Source organism: Nesoenas mayeri (genome assembly GCF_963082525.1).
Source record: "Nesoenas mayeri genome assembly, chromosome: 3".
Lineage (NCBI taxonomy): Eukaryota > Metazoa > Chordata > Aves > Columbiformes > Columbidae > Nesoenas > Nesoenas mayeri.
The window spans coordinates 102101387-102120910 of record NC_137544.1 but is presented as its reverse complement, the minus strand read 5'-3'; the positions used below and the strand labels follow the sequence as shown (position 1 = coordinate 102120910).

Genomic DNA, 19524 nt, shown 5'->3' with positions numbered 1-19524 from the left:
TATAACCCTCAGAAGAGGGCTCGTGCTGTGCTGAGGTATGCTTCCACAACATATGTAAAAAGTAATAAATTGTTATAGTTTGTGGGCGTTTTTTGAGAGCAATTTCTTGTCTTAATCGCCTGTGTGACAGTAACTCTCCTGAACAGAAACCAGACAGTCCCTTCGTGCTCCCTAGAGACATTTTTTGTGCACACAGCCTTTTACAGCAAGTTTTTACCCTCTGCTACATGCACCGCCAACATGTTTTAAATTTGAAAAGACACAACAAACTGGATTAGGTACCATGTGATGAAATTCTGTAGCTTACATTAAGCAGATCGGTTTATGCAGTTATAACAGCCCTTTTCTTTTTTTGTTCTATTAGTAGATGTGGTGTTTTTCACACACTTGAGCTTTTTTTTTGAACATATCATCCAGGTCAGAAGATAAATCCTTCACAGACTTTATATATTAGTTAACTTTCTATTCAGTAAGTTACTTTTCTAAACAAAATCTGAACTGCTGAGTTTAAGCTCCACATTAGTCAAGCTCTCAAGAACTACCAATTGAATTTGATACAACCACACAAGAGAGACAATCTTGTGTCTAAAGTTGTTATTAATTTTTGGCTCTGGTAGGCAAGCTTGCTTTTTGTGTTGCTAATACAAAGCTTCCAACTTCAGGAAAAATAAGGCTATGCATTTACTCTTGAGAAAACAGCAAGTAAATACAGGTGTTAAAATACACATCTAAAACAAAGACCTAAAGAACAGTTTATTGCACACATGTTATGAAGGACTTCACAAAATAATTCAGAGGTTGAAACGTGGAGATACATGCAACAATATGCCTTAAACAAACGCTAAGCCTTTGCATATGTGTGCCCCTAACAAGTAAAGAGCCACGTCACATCCATCCCTCCAGCCAGCACAGTTAAACTCCTCCCCAGGAAGGTGTCCACATGATCACAACTTATTTCTAGCATTGAAAAAATCTCAGCTGCAACTGAATTACCCAAGGCACTATTTTAGTTCAGCCTACCTTTTTTGTTTGTTTGTTTTTAGAGGTGAAAGAGGAATCTGAAGCCATTTCTTCCAAAGAATGAGAATGCTTTAAATCAGTATTACATCTCCCTCACATGTAAAACTTTATTTTTCCAGCAAATGCAGCACATGTGATTTAAGCAGATTTCTTCTTCTGTCACTGTTAAGTTAGCCCACGTTCAAGTTTGATGGTATTCTCTTTCCCTACAACTCCCAAATACCACAAGTTAATAGGAATTTACATTTTTAAATGTTATAATTTCTTCAACATAGGGCAACTCTAGATACTAAGAATCTTGTAAGACTAAACAGTGCTTGCAAAACTGACTGAGGAAAAGTGTGCTTCTCAAAAACAAAAAAACGTTATTTCAAATCCATTAATATTTGTTTGTCAATAGTTTCCTCAAATTTTATCTCACCCAACAAGCAGGCATACACAGTTCTGAGAGGACCACTCCTTGCTTTATCAAAAGAACATTTGAGATGACAAGAGCAATAAAATGTTCCAGTGGATTGCCCTCCCATAGGCCAGCGAAGTCCCCAGGACTCATTTCCCCACCTGTCAGCTCCACAGGCAGCAGCTCAGGAGAGCAAGACGAGCTGCAATACCTGCTTGGTAAACCTCTGCAGACTTGGGGCTACAGGCTGATGTTCTTTGTAGCCGATGCCCTACCCTGCACACGCTAACAGGGCCACCAGCAGCTGCTGCTCGCTGCAAACAGCGCGATGGGCACGTGGCAACATGTGAAATAGAAAAGAACTACATTGATCAAAACACAGTTCTTCAGGTATTTTAAAACATGCTGCTGCATGTAACTGGATCAGAACTATTTTGTCTGCCCTTCTTCACCCCAGGGAGCAGGAACCTGTAATCCTGAAGTGACCAAAGGGAGGGAGGATCAGCATCCCAACATAAGCAGCTTAAAACTTAACTCCAAGTAACATGCTATATCCCACCTTCTCTAAAGATCCACGCGTGCCCTAACCGTGGATCTCTAGTGCTACACAGTCCTCCCGTCCCTCCACTGCTTCCCAAATGTTTTTGTAGGAATGCTGCTACACAAGGAACAATGTTGATTAAACAGGAATTGTAGATGGTCTTGTTCCTCCTCCTCTGCAGCTTTTGTATTAACAGCAATGCTCACCTTTTTATTCTGCTGTATCTGTATTGCAGAGCCTGTCTTCGAGAGACTCCAGGTGCAAGTGAATCACAGAATCACAGAATGTCAGGGATTGGAAGGGACCTCAAAAGATCATGCAGTCCAATCCCCCTGCCAGAGCAGGAACACCCAGATGAGGTTACACAGGAAGGTGTCCAGGCGGGTTTTGAATGTCTCCAGAGAAGGAGACTCCACAACCGCCCTGGGCAGCCTGTTCCAGTGCTCTGGCACCCTCACTGAGAAGAAGCTGCTTCTCAAATTTAAGTGGAACTGTCATCTCTGGATGAGTTATACCAACAATACTTACAGAGCTTCCAAAATCTGCTAGAAAAATTATAACCCCAAATAACTAAACTTTCAGCAACGTCACCTTTTGTACTCTCCTTCGTCCATTGACATTAAATGGCATCAACTAAGAGACCCATCTGAAATGGGACTGACGTGTGATCATCTTGGCAGTTTAAAAAAAACTAAAAAGTTTAACGAGAGTCGATGATGTAATTGTTCTTATTTTCACGTTGCTGCACAGTAAAGACAAAAAGATGGTGTACTCGGGGCAGGGGGCGAGAAAGCTGGAGATTTAGCAATTCATTCAGCAGAACAGTGGAAAAGTCTGAAGAATGAAAACCCATCACCCTTGGAAAAAAAGAACAAAAACCAAATGAGAAGCGGTATCATAAAGTTCCTCAGGAATAAAACCAAGACAACACTTGGTATCAATACAGACATGGAGAGCTGATCACTAACAGGGTTCACATGGCATCTCTATGACAACTGTCAGTGCCAACCCCCACGAAAAGGCAAAGCCCACCCCCAAGCTGCAGGTGTGGCACTGCACACTTACACCTTGTCAGCCACACGGATTCCTCACCCCCTCATCTTCCATTCTGAATTCTCTAGCCTCAAAACAGTGTAACATTGTCAGTTAAATTGGGATGTTCCTCACCCCAAATTTCTCTTTGAATAAAAATAACTCAGTATTTGAGTACCAAAATCTCTATACTTGGTTTTCCAATATACCCAAGAAAGAAAACGAAGGTCCTTATCAAAACTTCAATTCCAGGTTATTAAACAAAAAAAATCCCACACAACAGCCTCATTACCTTTTCATGTAGGTGGCTGCAGCATTGTTGACTGATGCATGAAACAGAATTCTTAAGTAGAGGACAAAACAGGTAGCTAATTATATTGAAATGCATTTAGGGTTGTTATCAAGTAGACAAAAGCGACATCTTAAATCAGTTAAGTCTCAGTTGCTCACGTTTTATATTTCTGTTGTTCTGGATGCTCCAAGACAATCTTTGTTAATTTTCAGCTGATAGCTATGAACCACTTGGCATCAAAAGGATGTGATCACATTTTGTCTAGCATTAGTTTTCTCTGTGACAAGACACTTCATTTAAATAGACTTCACTCCACACAGCCCTGGCAGACAGCACTCATTACTAGGGCTGAGCAAGTTCTGGATAATGTGATTTATTCTGTAATTTTTGGCTCTCTGTTCAAGATACCAAAGCAGATAATACATCTCTATTAATCCTCTTTGGGAATCTTCAGACAAATCCACTCGTGTGTTTAGAGCTCACTCAGAACCCCTTGAAAGAAGCTGGTGGCAAATAAGCTCCGTAGGGCTCTTAGCACAAGGGTGAAATCTGTCCACGGCCTACGTATTTTCTTCTATGTAACTCATTTCATTACCTGCAACAGCTACCACGTAAGCTACCTGCAAGTGCACCACGTAACTCGTTCCCAGACTGGTCCATCAAAATCCTCAACCAAGCTGCAGGTACAAAATTAAAACCAGGTTCTTATAGAACATACTTTCAGCAGTAAATTTATTCGCAAGAACTTTCATCAGCAATTGGGGAGGGAATACATATATATATTTTAAAAGTTTCAAATGTGTGCTCCTGTCTAAATACTGCTGATATGAAGTATTATAACTAACAAAAATGGTACGAAAGTGTCTTTTTGATTGAAGCATACAAACTGAAACTAATTGCAAGTGGACAAAGCTCTCAAACATGCTAGAGGGTGTGACCATAACAGAAAGGCAGTCAACCAAAAATTTAACACCTACAAACTGAGAAGCCAGATCAGAGTGCAAAAGGGTGTAAAAAAATAAGAAAAAAAACCCACAAGCCCCAGAACACACCAAAAACCCTCAAACCACCACACCCCACCACTTATAGCAAGCTAACAAACCATGAAAATCAGAAATGCTTCCAAATTCAGCATTAAGTTAAGAAAGGAATTTAACCAGCAACAAAACTGCTTTTTCTCAGCACTGTGGCTCAGTTAGAGAGCTCAGTCCAGCTCCAAACTCTACCTGCTGATATACTTACCAAACTTGCTTTCACATGGAACTGAGAAAAATTCTATACTCTTAAAAAACCCTCACATATACATCACTTCAGCCAAGGCAGTGTCCCCAGTGTTTCCCAGATCTGCTCTAAGTATTTAGGCCACATACTGAAGAGAAAAAGGGAAGACCCACATGTAATATTTAAAAATCAAGACTAACAGCAGGCATCATTTAATGTATTTTAATAGCAAACTTACAGGAACAGCACAGAAGACAGACAACATTAAAAACATGTACTTGCATGTAGGACAACTCAGTTAGAAAAGTATAGTGAATGGATGGAATCTACTGTATGATAAAAATGCTACAAACACCATTTAGTTGCCATTCATAAGAAATTTACTTGTTTAAAAAAATCCAAATGCTGGCATTGTCCAGAAAAATTTTGACAGGTTTATTTATATTTTTTTTTATAAAGTTGAATTGTTGAAACTTTTTCACTGAGACTTTTTTTTTTTGACCACATTGCTGTTTTTTTTTTTGTCCCCTCATTTATATTAAAAATCCACACACAAATGAAAATGGAAAAAAACTTGCCAATACCCAATTCTGTCCCCTATTTTTCCATTTGCAACCATATACTTAGGTACCTTTTAACCCCATGGAAAAAATATCTAACGTTCATTACTACCAATAACAGGAAGAAGATTTTGCTTCGAGAATGACAAACCCATCAGAGTGAAGTTTAGGCACGCTCTCCACGTATGCGGCGTGCTAGCTGGATATCTTTTGGCATGATTGTGACGCGTTTGGCATGGATAGCACACAGGTTGGTATCTTCAAACAGGCCAACCAAGTAGGCTTCACTTGCCTCCTAGTGTAGAAGAAAAGAGTTAAGAACACTTTCACTCTCTGAGCGTTAGGAAAAAAACAATAGCAATAATTCAAAGTACAATGTAGCGTGGCACTAAGTTTAGGTTTTTATCTTTTTTACTCAAAAACATCAAGTTTTAGATTCTCACAGAATAAAAGCCTCCATTTTCTTATAAAACCCCCAATAACATTCCATGTCAAAACTGTGTACTATTGCTATTTGGTGAAGACATCCTCCAGAACACAACTAAAGTGATATTTTGACAGGACCCTCAAAAGATATGGGGTTCTCCTATCGAAAGTTTAATTTGCTTAAGAGCTTCTCTTTTTTAAAGGCTGGGTTGCACTGTTTGAGTGACTTGTCTGCTGCCTCTTCCAGAGTAAGAGCTGTGGAGCATTAGAGGAAAGCAGTAGGTGCCAGGGAAAAGAGCAGCAACTATTCCTTCACAACACCCAGATCGGGCACACACTCCTTGCCATAGGATACTGACTTTTCAAAAGTCAAAAATTAGCAGGAAAAAAAAAGGTACTAAGAATTATTAGAAATAAGAGAACAACTTCTTTAGCTCAGGAACACCCTGAATCACCAAGAACAGGACAGCAGCTTAAGAACTACAATCAGACACTACACTTGCTTCTTGCCTAAGCACCCTGTTTATTTGGGGCACACAGCACAGCCCCCACCACGATCACAGAAGGTTCTCACCTTATGTCTGCGAGAACCATGGGCCCAGCACTTGTGAGGGTAAAGAACAAGTTCTGTCCTGGGAAAATCACCACCCTCAGCACAGCATTTTCCCTGTTACTGAACCACTGCAGACAGGATTCTGGGCTGGACAGATGCTCCATTGGACCTAATTATTCTTCTGGCTCACGTTAAGTCAGCTGCTATCAAGCCCAGCAACAGTAACCATTTATGCATTTTTGGATTGGTATGGAATTCTAACAATTAACAATCTCCTAGGAAACATCAGACCAGCTCACAGACCAGGACACAGCATCTGGCTGGGGTGAGAAGGCAGGAGTGATGGAGCTCACTTATGGAAAGGAGGCTGAGGTCCACCTTTCTAGACTACAGCTTGTGTGAACCATTTCTTTACCAGGAACCATAGAATCAAAGTTCAAAGTTCCTGTTTAAAAACATAGAGGATTTAATACAAGGAAAGAAAAATATTTACTACAGAAGATGAGAATTGCAGTATTAGTAAGTCTTTTTGTATGCAGTAGAATGTGGCTACCATAAACTCCCCTAACACAGTGTTCCTAAATCACTACATTAAAAGTTACACAAACAACATGGTACTACAGGGGTTAAAAGCTTCTTTTCGCAAATATGCAAGCAGGAAGCACTAGGAATAGTACATGAACAAGTTCTATGCCAACAACTCCTTAATGCACAACCATGAACATTCAAACCTGCATTCTGAAAATACATTAACTACTGACTAGATTTTAACAAGCAATTCCCAACCAAGATGTATAGGTAAACCTCAGGATTTAAGAACCACCATGTTCACTCACAGCAGCGAAGACAGAATAACTAAAAGCAAAAGCAGCAACTTTGCGAATGCACAAAGCCAGTTTTTGAAGTTGAGCATCTGCTCAAGTTTATAGGATCTCATGGCACGTCTTGGCCCTTACCAAGTGGAAGTCATTAACTAAAAAAAAAAGATCATTTTGCCTGCATATGAGCTATTATACAATTACAGATAGGTTCTTGGACAATCTTTCAACAGCTAAAAGAAGAGTGAAGACCTATCTTTAATCAGGAGGTGTCTTTCTATCACAAGAGGAAAATGCTTCCATGATAAGAACAGAGTCTTGGAGGGGACTTAACTTAGATGCAGGAATCTGGGCCAGAAAGAACACCCTTAATATATTCTAAATAAGTTATTCAACTATTATTTTCGAAATGTGTTTAGCATTAACTACATTACACAAAAGGACTTATTTCCCTAACTGCATTTAGATGTGGCCTGTCAAGCTGTTTTCCTTTAAGAAGCATTTGAGGATATCAAGACCTGCATCCAGAAACACTAGAGCAAGTTTTGCACAATGCTTTCCTTTCCAACTGCATCGCTTTCAAAGGCAAAGCCTCTCACAAAGCTTGAGGACAGAGTAAACAGACTTATCTTAAGTGTCTTAATAAGATGTACTGTTCTGTCAAGTGCAACTATTCGAGGGGTAGGGGCTATTAAAAAAAAAAATTATAATAGCAATCTCCCCCCCCCAATTGCATTTATAGCCTTCATAAGGAGCTGCTGAGCTGCCACTGCATTATTTTAGCCTATGGGATCTATAGGGCATCACCAGCTCCACCCTAAGCCAAGGGAAAGCTGAAGGGCACATCCCTCCATATCAGCACCCACCCCAGGAGGGGCCACGCCCACCGCGGCAGCCCACCAATCAGAAGGAGCGGGGGCTCGCCCTGGAAACAGCCTGGCCAATGGGAGCGGGAGGCGGAGCCCTGCCTTACCTTCGGCCCGCAGGTTCTGGGGGTGCGGGGGCTCTCGCTGTGGCAGCGCTCGCAACCCCCGCCCCTGCCCGCCCCCGGACCCCCCGGCCCAGGGAAGGCTCACCTGCAAAGCACCGATGGCAGCGCTCTGGAAGCGCAGGTCTGTTTTGAAGTCCTGAGCAATTTCACGCACCAGGCGCTGGAAGGGAAGTTTCCGGATCAAAAGTTCGGTCGACTTTTGATAGCGCCTGATTTCACGGAGAGCCACGGTGCCCGGCCTTTTAAAATTAAACAATTAAAAAATAATTAGTATTCAAGACATAGTCTACATCACGTTAAAAAACACAGGCTCATAATCTAAACCAAAGTAAGCACTGTACATGTGCAGTTTTTGCTGAGCACGTCCTGGTGTTTACACTACAAACCCAGTTTTGCTGGCAAAGGGTCACTGTTTTATCTCCACTGATGTGTGCAAAATTCACCTGGCCCGGCCAGGGACCCCTCCAGCTGACAGCATGGCAGGACCGGGCCCTCGGGCCACTGACTTTGCTATGAGAAGAGGCAACAGCCCACACTGGCCGACTGACACCAACATGTCTCTGTGTGGACGTGGCAAACCAGGGCACCACTGTGAGACGGCTGGTTCAGCAGCACCATGGGTGCTCTCCCTGTGATGAGCCTGACATCAAGCACAATTTTAAGGGGAATCTGGTTCTTCCTCCCCATTAATGTAAGACACTGGCAATCACAGAATGTCAGGGATTGGTAGGGGCCTCAAAAGATCATCCAGTCCAATCCCCCCACCAGAGCAGGAACACCCAGATGAGGTTACACAGGAAGGTGTCCAGGTGGGTTTTGAATGTCTCCAGAGAAAGAGACTCCACAACCTCCCTGGGCAGCCTGTTCCAGTGCTCTGGCACCCTCACTGAGAAGATGATTCTTCTCATATTTAAGAGGAACCTCCCGTGTTCCAGTTTATACCCATTACCCCTTGTCCTATCATTGGTTGTCACCGAGAAGAGCCTGGCTCCATCCTCATGACACTCACCCTTTATGTATTTATAAACATTAATGAGGTCTCCCCTCAGTCTCCTCCAAACTAACAAGACCCAGCTCCCTCAGCCTTTCCTCATAAGGGAGATGCTCCACTCCATCATCTTTGTGGCTCCGCAGTGGACTCTCTCAAGCAGTTTCCTGTCCTTCTTGAACTGAGGGGCCACAATATTCACAGAACTACCAGAATTTATATTCTGTGTTGTATTATCAGTAGGAAGTACCTAGTATATTTCCTTGTGTTAGTTTTAGTGTCAGAATGTACTTTTGCAGACACAAATTCCACCCATGAAATTAACATCACGTCTATTTCTGTGAAAACTTTGTATTTTCCTGCTCCAGCTTTATTACCTTTCTCCTGGACTATTAACTCCTCACACCTGCAGCAACAGACTTGTAGCTCAAGTTGGCAATTTCAAACCTGCTTCTTCTTCCCAATGCACCTTTTCCACACCACTCCCCCAAAGCAATACATACAACTAGCCCAAGACCATCCTCCACGCTGAAGTACGGCTGCTACCACTCTGCACCGAGCAAGGACTGGAAAACACCTTTTTAAGGGGGCTGCCCAAAGAGACGTGTCCCCCTCCCAGCCCAGCCCGGGCTGTGTCCCCCCGTGCCCCGAGGCCGGTACGTGGCCCTGCGCATCCGTGGAGATGCGGCGCCCTCTAGCGGCCCGTCACCTCCCCTGCAGGGCCAGCGGAGCCGGAACGGCACCGGGCACGGATCAAACCCCACAAGTATATTCAAATCCGCCGGTAACAATAAACTTCGCGCCGGCACAACCCTGCTGCAGTATTTAAATAACGTAAAAATAAAATTTAAAAAAATAATAATAAATCGCGGATACACTGATTCGCGGGGTGTCGATTTTTTAAGTGCCTAACCAAAACGCCCAAAAAATGGTTCATGGTAAATACCGGGTCGATGCTCGTGCTGGACGTTTATGTTTTGGCGTTTTTTTGTTTTGTTTTTTTCAGCAGGTGGGGACGGGGGTGCAGAGCGGTGCCGGCGTGCGGCTCCGGGGAGGTGGTGGCAGCGGAGGGAACGCGACACGGCGAAGCTCCCCCCGCCCCCCCCCGACCCCGCGGGGAGTGGGGGGGGGGCTGGGGGTGCGCCCGGTACCGGCTCGGTGCCGCCTCTGCGCGGCGCTGCGTTACCTGTAGCGGTGCGGTTTCTTCACCCCACCAGTAGAGGGCGCGCTCTTGCGGGCGGCTTTGGTGGCCAGCTGCTTGCGGGGCGCCTTGCCGCCGGTGGACTTGCGGGCCGTCTGCTTGGTACGGGCCATGCTCCTGCCGACGTCGCTGCCTTACACCTGCCGGAGGGACGCGTGGGGGGGGCGGGGGAGAGAGGGACCGGCCGGTTCAGAGCGCGCCCCGCCGGTAACTGCCCCCCCGCGCCGCCTCGCAACGGCCGGGTGCCCCCCGCGGTCCCCGCCGCCCCGCGCAAACCGTCCCTGCCCGTGAGCGCGGAACGGCGGGTCGAGCCGTTAGTCCCGGACTCGCGGCCGCCTAACGCCTCCCATCGCCCAGAAAAAAAATAAAGATAAAAAAATTAAACGCCTGCCGATCGCGAAATATTAAAATACAGGTTTTTTTACCCACGAATTCAATAGCGAGGCCGCGGCGGCTGAAGCCCAGCCAGCCGCCCCGCCAGCAAGCGCGGAGAGGCGGCTGTCACCTCCCCCCGCCGGCCGCCCGTCACCTGCGAAGTGTTTGCAAATAGCGCCCGGCAAACCTCGGGGGGCCGGCGCCCGACCCGTCGCTGCCACCCGGTGAAAACCTCCTTCCCGAACCGCGGAGCGGGTGGGAGCGGAGGAGCAGCCCCCGCCGGGCTGCCCGGCCCTCGCCGCCGCCCGCCCGCGCTCTCCCTCCCACCGGCAACCGCAGGCAAACCGGCATTTAGGTACAAAAAGGGAAGGGTCCGGATCAAGTGCGAGAAAGCAACTAACTTTTTTTTTCTTTTTTTTTTGGGAGGGGTGGCTGGTTTTTGGGTGCCGTCTTTCTCTTTCTGTGCAACTGCTTCCCCAAAGCCGCCTCGCTCCCAAGCGCCTCTCACAGGCAAACTCATCTCCCAGACCCAGAACAAAATGGAAACAATCACGAAATGCAGCCCTAGTCCTTTTGCAAAGGAGGAAAAAATAAATTGCAAAAAAATAACGCCAAAAACATCGCAAGGAACTCCAAACCATGTGGGTGCAGATGAAGGGGGAGGCAGCGGAAAAGTTTACAATCGAAAACCAAAAAATTGCGTTGGGTTTGGGTCGTTCCTTCGGCGAATTTCTTTCCCTTTTTATTGTTTTTTATGCAATAGGAAAAAAAATATGGTCGGTGACCAGAGAAAAGAGACAAGATGGTGAAGCTGAGCAACAACTGTGGGGAGCAGGGGAAGGAAGGCAGGAGAGTTACCCTGGGCTGGCGAGTGGCTCCTCTTTGCGGCCGCTTCCCAGCCCCGATCCGGGGGGATATCGGGCTCAGGAGGCAGCTAAGGGGTCGGGGAAGCTTCTGGTGGGGGTTTGGAGCGGGGACGAGGGGAGTAGAGGGGGGCAACGACCGCGCGAAACGGGGCCGGGGGTACCGGCGGAGGGAGCCGCTCCGGCTGCGCCGGGAAGGCGGCGCGGGGAAGGGGACTCGGGCTGCCGCCTCCTCCCGAACCACCCCAAAAGTTTGTGTGGAGGCTCGGAGCAGGGCGGCGGGGCGCCGCCGGGGGTGGTGGGGTGCGGGGGGCGGCGGGCGCGGCGCCAGACTTACCCCGTCCGCTGGGCGAGCGCGGCTGCCGTGCGGGAGGGAGGGCGGGCGGGCGAGCGCAAGGAGGAGCCGGAGCTGCTGCTGCTGGCGGCGGCTCGAAGCACAATTGAAAGATGGCTGACTCGGGAGGGCCGGCCGCGCGCTCGGCCCCGCCCCCACCCGCCGCGCCCCGCCCCGGCCCCGCCCGCCCGCCAATGGAGCACAATGGAGGGAAGGCGCGGCCCCGCCCCCGGCCCCGCCCCCTCCCCTCGGCGCCCTGTGTACAAACACAAAAGACACGCCGCGCGCGCGAGGGGGGATTCCCTCCCCCGCCCCTCCCCGGCGGGGACCGGAGCGGGGACCGGAGCGGAGCCTCCAGCCCCGCCGAGCCCGGCATCCCGGCCCGGCACCGCTCGCCCTCCCGCCCCGCCCGCAGCCCCCAGCGCCCCCCTGGCGCGTCTGGTCCCCCCCCGCCGGTTGGGCGGCAGGAGCAGCAGGGACCCGGAAAACAAGCCCCAGGGGAGGGGGCTGCCAGCAGCCGGCTGCGGGTGGGCCAGCGCTGCAGTGCGAGCCAGCTCCAGCTCCTGCCCTCCCCAAAGTGCAAAGCACCTTGTCGTCCCCCAGAGTCAGTCTGACCGGCTTTGGGTGGGGTTGCTTGGGTTTGGGTTTTGTTTGCTTTTGTTTTTATTTTGTTTGTTTGGGGGTTTTGTTATGTTTTGTTTGCGGTTTTTATTTTGGCTCTTTCCATAGAAGTAGCTCCAGAATTCTCACCACAAACAGGGCCTGTCAAAGCTAACCCAGGGAGGATCTGACATGGGAGCCTCCTCTTCCTCACCCTGCAAAATAAGAGCTGAAGGACAGGAGAGGATGGTCGAGGTCAGAAACTGCAGACACATGTTGTAAGGAAAATTGGAGGTTTGGGGAAGGAAAAGGAGGCTTGTGCCCTGTATCAGTGCTGTCAAACTATTTCAAGTCCTGAATGCAGCTATTAGAAAAGTGACTGTAAATTTAGCACTGTCATCACCAACAGATCCCATCCACTTGTATCAGCTGCCATGTTGTTTAATGAGAAAATTCACTCTTACTTTATTTTCTGTTAATGTCAGAAATGAAATGCCCCATGGGAAAGTAACCTCTGCTCTAATATGACTGAACAGTCACTTGCAATTTCGTTAACTGCATTTCAGACTCTGTACTCACGCAAACTGGTGCCACCATCTTGTCTGTCCTTTAGGTATGAGAAGGAGCTGTACTTGATTTGCAAAATCTTTCTTATGGATGACGATGTAATGCAGTTGTGTGCAGAGGCACAGCTGCCTCCAGCAGCAGAAGCAGTTTAGCCATGTGACTGGAGTAATTTGCTTGGGGCTAATCAAAATTGATGAGGAAAAGTGTTCTTGTGGACCGAACACCCTGCTAAAATAGATTTAGGCTGCTTTGGTACTCAAATAAATGAAATGGGCTGAACTACACAGACTGGTGTGGATATATACCAGGCACACACCTCTGACCCTATGGTGAGCTTATGAGAGGCGACTCAGGAAAAATAAACTATAAAGGATTTTAGTTATGCTTACAGAAGAATTAGTGGAGTAATTTATCTGTTGATAGTATTTTATGAGAGCAGCACCTTACTGGAGAGCCAGAAAAGGAACTCAGAGCTGTATAGTATTACACCATGGAGCATTTGTAAATAAACCCCAAAAGCCAGGCACTGAAACTGACATCAATTCCCGACATAACACACGCGTCCCATAATGAGCAGCTGGAAAAGTTAAAAGCCGGCAGCACCGGTTTCCAGCTGCAAGAAGCTGCCCAGGGATTAACAATTCACAGATCATCCCTGTCAGCTTCAGCTCCGAACTCGCTCGGACGGCAGGAGGAAGCCGCCGTGCTAGCCGTGCTTTCCCCGCTTACTCCCCGCGTCCTTCCCCCTCCCTGGCTCGGCCGGTGGGACCGGGGCAAGGCGGGGCCGAGCCCGGGGCCACTTGCGGCGAACCGGGTCCGGCGCGCCCGGCTGGCTGACGCGCGCCCCCGCCGCTGGCCCGGCGCCGCCATTGGCGGGAGCGGCTGGAATTCCATGACGTAGCGGGGGGGCGGGGCGAGGGGCGGGGCCTGGGGGCTGTCCCGGCCCCGGTGCTGCCCGCTCGGTCTCTTTCCCCCGCCGGGGGCCCGGAGGGAACGCAAGTGTTTTCCTGCGGGAAACCGGGGACTGAGCAAGGCTGTGTCTCTGCTCTAAGACTCCACCGCTGCTGCCTGGCCTAGCGCTGGTAGTTCCGGCCGATTTAAAATGCTCAAGAAATGCGCAATCAGGAAAAACGTTTCCAGTATTACCAACTTCCGCACCCTCGTTTTGTCGTCGCTGATTAACGCCGTTAAAAACCTGCTTTTCCAGGGCTATGGAAACATGTACAACCCTGGGGCAGCCCTTTAAGCGTTATCCCCAATGCGATTTTGTGCCAACACGCTGCTGGCCCAAAGCCGCGAAGACTGCAGACGTTCTGCTTTCCCCAGCAGCGCTGATAAGCCTTCGCTCCTCCTTGCCGAAGGCCTTTATCTCTGCAGACCACAGGGATCTTCCACCCGTCAGCGTCTGTAAGCAGCCACGAAGAAATCTAACCTAATGAGATTCCATCGGTTTAACCAACAATAACACGGCAAGGACAACTGCAGCACTTTGTGCGTACCCAGCGTTACCCCCACCGCCACCGTGAACATGTCCAGATCACTCTGGGAAAGAAGATTAGGGTGGAAAACAGCTGGTCCAGATCAGAGCCAGAGAAGACTCAAGCGATAATGGATAGAAAAGAAGAACATCCAAATCGGAAGCTGTCCGAGAGGTTTTTAGTGCCTTTCACAGAAAGTACACAGCCCTTATTCAGCAAAAAAAGGCAGATTTCCACAGCTCATGCTCATTTTGGCTATTCAAGTAGCATACACTTTCCATAATACATTTACCTTTCTCTTCTGGGGAAACACTTATCTTACCCAGGAGACTCTGGGCATTTTTTGTATCAGGCTGGATTAGTTGCAACTCATTATATTAAGCTCAAAATACTGTTTCAGAATTGTTACTAGAAAATAAAATATTTTGGAGCAAAGACCTCAATCTCACGTCCTCCAAGTAGCCCCCAGTCAGCTTCAAATGCTGGTATAAGGCACCAGCCCTGTTGGCCAAAGAGCTGACAGATCAACCCCGTAACATCACAGAGTGCACAAAGATCAACAAACAACTGCAGCAGCTGCTGCCCTTTGCAACAACACAGATTACAAACCCCAGAACACAACACAGTGGAGCAGATGAAGTGTGCCTTTTTAAAAGTTATTCAGACAAAGGAGAATAAGTGAGGCCAGTGTATGGCTGGTTTTAAGCAACATTGCAGGCATCTGTGAGAAACATTCGAAAAAGGTTTTCCACTACAAGAGACATTCACAGTTTACCAACAAACTCCAGATCGTCTCTGATCAAAGAAGAAATACTTCTTTCCTATCCCCCTGAAAAAGCACAAACTAATAATCCAAATGCCTTAGTCTAGTTACTACTCAACAAGCAGAGAAAGGTCCCCTCCTACTATCCTGAGGAAGTCTGGGTTGTTATTAATAGAATTATAGAATCATAGAATGTCTTGGGTTGGAAGGGACCCACCAGGATCATTGAGTCCAACTGCTGTCCCTGCAGATGATTGCATTTTATGGAAAAAGCTACTCAGACATTTCTGCAGGGGAAGGAGTGCAAAAACTTAGCTTTATTTATCTACAACAATCACTTGACCCCTACTTCCATGTGTCTCCTCCCAGACTCAACTCTCCCTTCCTATTCTCCTTCAGATCCACCTCTTGTCTCTCACTCATAGATCCTCCAGCCACCCTTGGCACTCAACCTCTGCGTCCTCACTCCTGTTCCTCACCCCAGTTCGCAGCCTGCTGGACATTTTCTGATTTCATGTTCCCCACACACTCCATTCAATGAATTTGCTCAGGCAGTTTCATTTGTCATCACCTTTCTCCTTGACCCTATCATCCCCATTTTTTATCCTTTTGACTTTCATGCCAAACCACTCCCACCTTCCCCTCGTTTATCAGCTGGTCCCAGTCCTACACCTCCTATGTGTCTTTCTGCAGCTCCCAGGCTGGACAGCCTTTCCCAGTCAGTTCCAGTCTTCACCCTTAACAGCCCAGTCCAGTGTTACTCCATCCCCACTCCAATCCTGGCCAACCTGCCATCCAGTTTCTGGCATCAGCTGCTATACAGTTACAGCTTCTCCTGGAAATTAAAGCAATATCCAAGTCCAAAATGCTGTTAATTTTTTAAACTATCTTCATATTAAGATGTATTTTGGCAGAATGAAAGTATTTGTAATCCTAAAATTGTATTAACGGCACATTTTGATGCAGATGTAAATGTATTCCTAAATAATCATGTACATGAAAGGTAAAAATACACTACTTCCAGTGGTTTTACTAGGAAGTTACTAGAGTTAGCAATCATTGGCACTTAGGAAGGAAAGTATGAGTCATTTAAAATCTCAAAATGACTCACAATAATTTGATCTCTGTGTAGATAGTTTTCTATTATTATTTAATTTGAAATTTTGTGTCATGAATTTGTGCACACAGAAGTTACAGCATTGTAATAGCAGCCATTGTAACACACAGTTCTTTAATATGCGGGATTGCCTATTACACCACACAGTGCACGTATCTATCATTCGTATTATTTATACTCTCTGCTAATATATAGGCAAAAAATACACCAGCCAAAACCAGCAGCTGTACAGTGCACTTATCTTCAGAGATTGGCACCTACTGGAAATACAGATAAGAAGTTGTATAGTAGTAGTAGAAACAGCGTTTTCCTCCCTTTCATCTATTTTTGTTGTGTCTTTTAACCATATATCTTGCTTTTTGCTGTTCTCTAAAATACTTCACATATATTAGATACTATGGCCCCACTGTTTAAAGAAAACTCTCAAACACGTGTTTACTTTTAAGCACCTCTCAAGCTCCATGGACTTCAATGGAAGAAACATACTCTTAAATCTACACACGTGCTAAATTGTCTCCCTGAAGACTGATCCATGAGGAAAGTCCCCCTGCCTAAATAACAAGGAAAGAGTAAATGAAAAAAATATATTAATTCCTGGGTTCTTTAGAAAAGCTTAAAAGAGACCGCTGCTTTAAAATGCAAAATTATCAGTCCTGTCAAAGGTACTACTTTTCACTATTTGAGCATCACATGTACAGGGGATTCAGCACAATCTATTTTGGAGACAAACTGCATTTTTCTATTGTCTCATAACTCAAGAACAGTAAATCCATTTTGCTTTTTTTCCTCCAACCCTTTTTTTTTTTTTTTTTAAATTTACAGTTTCAATGAAAAGTTTCTCCCAAAAGGAATTTCAAGGACGAAGTTCTAAGAGAGTGCAAACAAGTCTACAATAGCACAGAGAATAAGATTCAGGATTCCTGAATTTTCCTTCTCTTTTTGGATTACCACTAATTTTTAGGAGGCTTGACAAGTTTGACTCGGCCTCCACCTTTGCGGTTGCTCTCTTACAAAAACTTACCAAGTTCCACTGCGTACATGCCTGCTTTTATATATGGACTCCGGGCTCTAATTCCCTATGTATCATCCAGGACTCTCTTATTATAATCTCATTTGTACTGCCTATTATTAACATACATGCACTGCTGGAACTCATCTCTCATCCTTCTAATGAGGTCCTACAGAACATGAAAGAGTAAATAACATTACATAAACCAGTGCTAGTTCCTTCTTTGCCACGGTCTAGTGAGTTTCTTCTGGTGGAAAGAGTGCTACACAAAAACCTCTAAGAGCACCCTATAATGACATCCCAAAGCTCCACTCCTATTCCTATCTTCTTTACTTATTTGCTTGTTTATAATACCATTTTAAATATGTTTAATATTTTAGATTCCTTTGTGTGTATATATATATATGTATATATATATATAAAGTCCATTGCCTTTTGAAGACTGGAGGTTAAAAGTATCTTTAATTGCCTGCTACATAGCTAAGAACAGTTCCAAGTACATAAGATGCATTGTAGCTGTATTATCACAATCTCCATTTTTTCTTATCAGCTTTGAGGGGCTCGTACACAACGGTTAATTATTTTAAGGTGGAAACAGCACTTGAAATGTCACATCCAAAAAAGTGGTGTTCCTATTATACTGACACTATAAAGATCTTAAACAGAAATATAGGTAGCTTTATAAACAGTTGTACTGAATTTTAGATTATGTTTTCATTTTGTATGTGCTTAATATCGGATAATTATATTCTCATTTGTTTCAACCTATGGGATGACAAAGGACACTGACAATAAAAACAGTACTACACATTTACACAGTCATGGACCTCCCCTTGTCAAGAGAACTTCAGCTTCTTATTGACTTCTCTAAGCTTATGCCTTTTCTTCTTCCATTTCTCAGGACAGCATTATACTATTTTTCTTAAGCAAATGCTATTGGTTTGGAGTGCACTAAAGGGTTAACTGAAACAGAGTCCTAGCACCAGATAGGAAATAGGGTACAACACATAATTGTGAGGTTATTGTACAGCCTTGCCAAAGACTAGAAATTATTTGATATGACAAGGAGTATCTGTGATTTTTAGATAAAATATGATCAAATGTCATAACGTATTTGAGACATATGCTGTGAAATTTTAATTATAAAAACATATCTAAAGCATTGCTTTAAAGGACTGGTGGACAAGTATAAAGAAAAGGGAGTTTATTCTCTGTAATGAAAATACAAGATTTTGAAACTTACTGTACTGGCTTGAGTTACTTTGCATTGACAGACATATTTTAAGTGGGTTTTTGCAAGATTTTCTGCAGTATAGGGAAGAGCGATTGTTCTGGGGAATATTTCTTTCTAAAGTTACAGTACGATAAAATTATTTAACTCATTTTAGCTCTCCTGTTCCTTCACACATGACTAAGTTATCATAACAACCTTTTCTGTCTTTTCGAAGCATTGTATTGTACTGTGGAAAGAACTGGATAGCCTGTGGGCTTCATCCTAATGGAGACTACAGTAAAATCTCTTGTTTCCTAGTATTTCTGTGTTGATAGATTCATTAAAGCTGCCAAGGAGAAGCAACCAGCACAAGCTCTAATTGGTTCCCAAATAAGATCTCTACTACTACAGTGATTTACTCAGAGCTCCTGTTGTAGGAGAATTTCAGCAAACTGATTTGGCCCAAGACTCACAGATGCCGGAAAATAAAACCACTGCAGGCTTGCATTAGGGAGGGAAAAAAATAAAAGGCTCACACTTTTCCACCACCCATTAGGCTGACATTGGCCTCATTTTGCAGCGCTGTTGTTGTAAAGGATGTCTTTTCATGCACTGATGCAGTCTCTAGCCCTTGCTGACACTGCCTTGAAAGGTTCTATGAGCTACTATACTTGACAGAACCGAAAGAGTAGTATTATTTATTTCATTTCTTTGCTCAGTGGGGTAATCTCACGAGATATGAATCTCTTCTTCATGATGGGCCTGGGGATAGCAGAGTGAAACTCAGCCATACTTTACTGAAATGCAGACAGCACAGACCACAGTACTTGGGCTCCAACTGCAAAGAGCAGGCCAAAATAACAGGTATAATGCTCAATATTACTTGAACAATATTCTTCAGACTGGTTACTTTCAAAACACATCTGCTACTTCCTTGTAAAAGCACAAGAGTAAGATGGTCTTGAAATGGCATTGATGCTTCACAAGCTTCATTCGTAAAAGTCTCATAAATGAAAATATTGTTCTGAGGTGTGACCCTAACCCAGTTGTGAAGTGCTCTGCCATATCCCATCTTTCTTAACAAGTGCTCCCAAATCTCAAAACCCACCTTCTGGAGAACTAGTCTCTTGAGAGACAGCAGAAAAGGGAAAGAGAAGATGGA

General features: G+C 45.4%; 1 protein-coding gene across 1 annotated transcript; it reads right to left on the bottom strand.

The window, feature by feature from the left end:
- Positions 1–4713: 4713 nt before the first annotated feature.
- On the bottom strand, positions 4714–11769 carry H3-3A (H3.3 histone A). Its single transcript, XM_080342181.1, has 4 exons — positions 11619–11769; positions 10029–10183; positions 7940–8093; positions 4714–5361 (listed from the first exon to the last, which is right to left on the bottom strand). The coding sequence occupies exons 2-4, from the start codon at positions 10154–10156 to the stop codon at positions 5233–5235; spliced, it is 411 nt and encodes a 136-aa protein (XP_080198307.1). The 5' UTR covers positions 10157–10183; positions 11619–11769; the 3' UTR covers positions 4714–5232.
- Between the last annotated feature and the right edge of the window lie 7755 nt (positions 11770–19524).